Source organism: Cicer arietinum, chromosome 1, assembly GCF_000331145.2.
Source record: "Cicer arietinum cultivar CDC Frontier isolate Library 1 chromosome 1, Cicar.CDCFrontier_v2.0, whole genome shotgun sequence".
Lineage (NCBI taxonomy): Eukaryota > Viridiplantae > Streptophyta > Magnoliopsida > Fabales > Fabaceae > Cicer > Cicer arietinum.
Genome location: NC_021160.2, coordinates 43,961,031 through 43,965,735, shown reverse-complemented (window position 1 = coordinate 43,965,735; position 4,705 = coordinate 43,961,031). Strand labels below are relative to the sequence as shown.

At 31.1% G+C, this 4,705-nt stretch overlaps 1 protein-coding gene across 1 annotated transcript in view; it reads left to right on the top strand.

Annotated features, from left to right (window-relative positions):
• The first annotated feature begins 2,149 nt into the window (after positions 1-2,149).
• The window catches only part of LOC101509133 (probable sodium/metabolite cotransporter BASS1, chloroplastic), a 3,877-nt gene continuing 1,321 nt past the window's right edge, over positions 2,150-4,705 (top strand). Inside the window, exons 1-4 of the mRNA XM_004488924.4 lie at positions 2,150-2,882; positions 3,628-3,721; positions 3,919-3,952; positions 4,039-4,093. Of these exons, the coding sequence (XP_004488981.1) occupies positions 2,388-2,882; positions 3,628-3,721; positions 3,919-3,952; positions 4,039-4,093 (678 nt within the window). The 5' untranslated portion in view covers positions 2,150-2,387. The remainder of the gene's footprint in view (positions 2,883-3,627; positions 3,722-3,918; positions 3,953-4,038; positions 4,094-4,705) is intronic.

Here is a 4,705-nt window from a genome sequence, read left to right as displayed (position 1 = left end):
TATATATATATATATATATATATATATATATATATATATATAAACAAAAGAAATATAAAATTCAAATAAACAAACCCGTCAGTAAACTAAACGATCATGACCATGTGGGAAAAAAACATTATATCAATGGGGAATTCAATACAAGCACATGGACCACAATAGCATTAAAAAACCCAAAACAGTGACCCCAAATCATTAAAAAAAATTAGAAGAGTGAGCACAAACTCATAAAATCAAAGTCGTACCAAAAACCCAAAAATGTAATAGTTTTTAGAGACTAATTTAGGGAATGACACGAGCTGTATGAGAATAATTTAGAGACAATTTAATTAAAATATAGTTTTTAGTAAAAGATATATTTTTATAGTCTAGAGATTAATTTAAAGAGAAAATGACATAGTTCATAGATTAAATTGAAAATTTATTCTAAAAAGGAGAGATAGTCTTTTTCATTACAGTTAGATTCATATGAGTTTGGTTCGTAAAAGATAACATAGAGGATTAGGTGTATACGTGTTACTTTTGTTAAGGAGTGGGTGATTATGTTTTTCTTTCTCCTAGAGAATTCAACATTAGAGCTTTTAAAATTGGTTTAATTATAGTTTTAGTCATTTTATTTATATTGGTTTATGAAATTGGTTCTCCTATTTTAAAAGTAGACAATTTTGGTCTCTCTCTATGATTTTTTAACTAAAAAATGATGATGGGAGATGTTTTAAATAACATGGGTATGATACAATGATGAATAGTGATTAACACCTATGAAATTGAAATAATATCGTGAAAAATTAAATTTCAACTTTTGAAATTTTTTCATATTTTTAAATAATTAATACATCTAGATGATTTTATATCATATAATTGTATATCACGTCATTTAAAATATATTAAATCGTTATTTTTTAGTTTGAAAATCTGATAGTGACCAAAATTGTCGACTTTTAAAATAGGAGAACTAATTCCATGAATCAATATAAATATAGGGGTCAAAACTGCAATTAAACCTTTAAAATATAGACTAAATAAAACTCTACAACCATTTTAAATAGCACCAAATTGAGAGAGAATAACAGATGAAGAATGAAAAATTTCTACCAAAAAGTTTATTCTCTATGCCGAAAACCATGGTGAAAAATATGGTGCAACTTCCATGTTAACTTTCTCAAGACGTTCTTCAGCAACCGATATAATTTAACAGCACACCTTGGATCGATGTTAATCAATGCCCATGTACTAACCCGCCAACAATTATTCATTCTTTTCCATGGCAACATATGTTACGTGGATACACTTCTCATATTTTCACAAGATCATCATCTCCCATCGTGATGGAGACATTGCTAGAATTCGACTAAGAGCTCTTTTATTATATTTGTCCACCAAGAAAACATGCTCAAATTTTCAACATTTCCAATATTTCAAAGTCATTACATGGTTTTTATTCCATACATTGAAAAATAACAAACAAATAAATTAAAATAACAATTAAAATACAGGAAAATAATAAGGAAACTTCCAACCGGAGAAAAATCCATAAGAGAATAACACTATGTAAAAATTGTTCAAAATATAGACTTCTCTTAAGCACCCTACACTCTTAATACAACCACACTCTCCAAAGAAAATATCTAACTACCTTACAAATCTATAAAAACAAGAGAGAAAGAAAGAGTAATATATAAACTTAAAGTGTTTATGACTCGTGCAAATTGTAATAAAAAGCTAGAGCCATATATATAGGCTTGAGCTTCCTCTTCCTTTACAATTCCAAGCAATGTGAGACTCTTTCGACGTATAAATTTTTTAAATAGCTCTAACAATTTTAACTCATTATTGGTCGATGTTGAACTTAATCACTAAGGTATAAATTCAACATTTTAACAATTTTACACTTATGAATGCTTTATTCTCATCCTTTAAACATAACCTATTGTTAACAACATTCTTATCAACTTTTATTAATTTAACTATCTATAATAATTAAAAAAAACTAATAAAATATTTCTGAAATTTAAAAAATCACAAAAAAAACAATTATAATTAATAATTATGATGTATACTCATGTTTTAAAAATAAATTATATGTCTATATATTTAATACTGCAAATTTTGTATATATTGAATATTGAGCCACTCCTCAAAATTTCTACATCCGTCCTATGACGATCTATAGACTAGACGAAACTGAATTCAACGAGAGACAGACTATTGAAAAATTTGGAATCTCTGATCTCTCCGATATTGAAGAGGCCATTTGCATTGAAAAAGAGAGAAATAAATAAATTAATATTAATGTTACATTAATTAAACTCTTTTTTAATTAAAATAAGTACTAATAACAACATCCAAATTCCTAAATTTTCAAATCCAATTACCAGGAGAAGAAAATGCTGCAATCATCAATTGCATGCTCTCCACTTCTAAATGGACTTATCAAAATCAAAACACAATCTTACTACACCAACCAAACACAACCTATTTTTCATCGAACTAAATTAAACTCCCACCTTAAACTAACCAACTTTCAACCTCAATCACCGTTAAAACCAAAATTCCCTAAAATCTGTGTCTCCAAAGTGGGTCCACTTCGTTGCGGCGTTTCGTCGAACAGTAACAGTGCAAATGTTGGAAGGAGGAGTGTTCGTGAGTGGGTTGAGGTTGTTGGTGAGGCATTATCGACGGCGTTTCCGTTGTGGGTTACGATTGGGTGTGTGTTGGGTTTGGTGAGACCGAGTTCATTCAATTGGGTTACTCCTAAATTGAGCCTCGTGGGACTTACTGTAATCATGCTTGGTATGGGTATGACTCTTACTCTTGATGATCTTCGTTCTGCTCTATCTATGCCTAAAGAAGTTCTCTCTGGTTTTTTCCTTCAATATTCGGTTAGTATCTGTGTTCTTTGCTAATGTTTATGTTGTTGTCCATTTCATTTTGTTCTGTTTGGATATTCAGCTTAATTAAATGTTTACCGTATAAGTGCTTATGTATATATAATCTATTTTTATAATAAAAGATAAAATAAAGTCAACCTGGTTTCATGTAAACGATAAGCTATTCTGAAGAGCTAGTAGAAATAAGCTAGAAACAACTTATGGATATGGAGATGTCATAAATTGTTTCCATAACTCACAAGTGTTTATGTTAGTAGATAAATTTACATAAGTCAGTTCTAATAGGTCAATTGTTTAATTTATTTTGATTGCAAAAATGCTATCTTGTATTTGTTTTGGTTCATATTTTAAAAAATTTGTATTGGAAAACAATAAAATGATGCTTTGTTTTTATTTAAAAGAGGTAACACAAAAGGATTTTTATGTGATGGATGAATGAAGTTAATGTCCATTTTCATCTATATGCATGCACACATACAAGGGATGACTATGACATTGTGAAGGTTTTAAATTGCGATTATAGTTGCATTGTGGTTGTGATCCTTGATATTGTGAAGAATTGTGGAAGGTGAATGTTGTTAATGCTTCCGTGATTGTGGTTGTAAAATGTTTGACGTTGCGGCCAGAATTTATTTCAATCCTTGGATAATCTGATTTCAAATAGCTTGTTAGTTGGCATTTTTGTAGCATTATATATTGTTTATCTTGATGAGACCGTCATTTTAACAATTTTCAGGTGATGCCAATATCTGCGTTTCTTATAAGCAAACTCCTAAATCTTCCATCACATTATGCAGCTGGTTTAATATTAGTTGGGTGCTGTCCAGGGGGTACGGATCTACCCTTAACCTCCTTTTTATGTAATCTTTGTTCGTTGCATCACATTGTGCCATTGGTGATTTATGCTTTCTGTACCTGTAACCAATTCTATGTCGTCTTTGTTTGGTTCCGATACATTTGATATTATGCAGCTGGTGCTTTATGCTTTCTGTCTATCCTTAACCTATTAGTATTTGTTTGGTTGCAGGCACAGCTAGTAATATTGTGACATATCTTGCACGGTACATAACTTTTTTTTCTTCTTCCAATTAATACTTATTAATAGATTTGGTGAGCACGGTAAGCTGATGATGTATTTGTTTTGCAGTGGAAATGTGGCGCTTTCTGTTGTAATGACAGCTGCAAGCACTCTATCAGCCGTGGTTAGTATATTACGAGATTGATTTTAGTACTATAATCTGTTTTCCAACTTGATGTGCAATGTTGATACAAAATATGGTACTGGAAGGCATTACAATCAAATAGAAATTGCACTTGCACCATATGGATTTCTTAAGGAGAGATTGTTTGCTTGAGTTCATGTCTTTAAACCTAAGTGATTGGTTAGATTAAGTAATTTTGAGAACACATTATTATGAAACATAAGGTTTTGTGTGGACAGTACTATCCGGTCTTTACTTTGATAGTATGGGAATTGAGAACTTCTTTGGTTTGGCTGCTTCCCAGTTTGAAATTTTCTCTTTCATGGCCGTTTGAGAAATTTTCTCTTTCACCCCCCCACCCACAGACACATAACAGGCTCAGGCCCATTTGAGTCATTACATTGTCATTTGGCCCAAGGGTCTTATCAAACTTCACTAGCAGCACGTGAAATCATTTATTAATCCATTATCTATGATACCTATCATAATAATCTGCAGAGATTGTATAGAATTATATACCATTTACGACATTTAAATCTTTTCCACTTCATTCAGCTCTTCAAATGTCTACATGGGGGGGGGGGGGGGGGGGGGGGGGTGGGTTACAATATA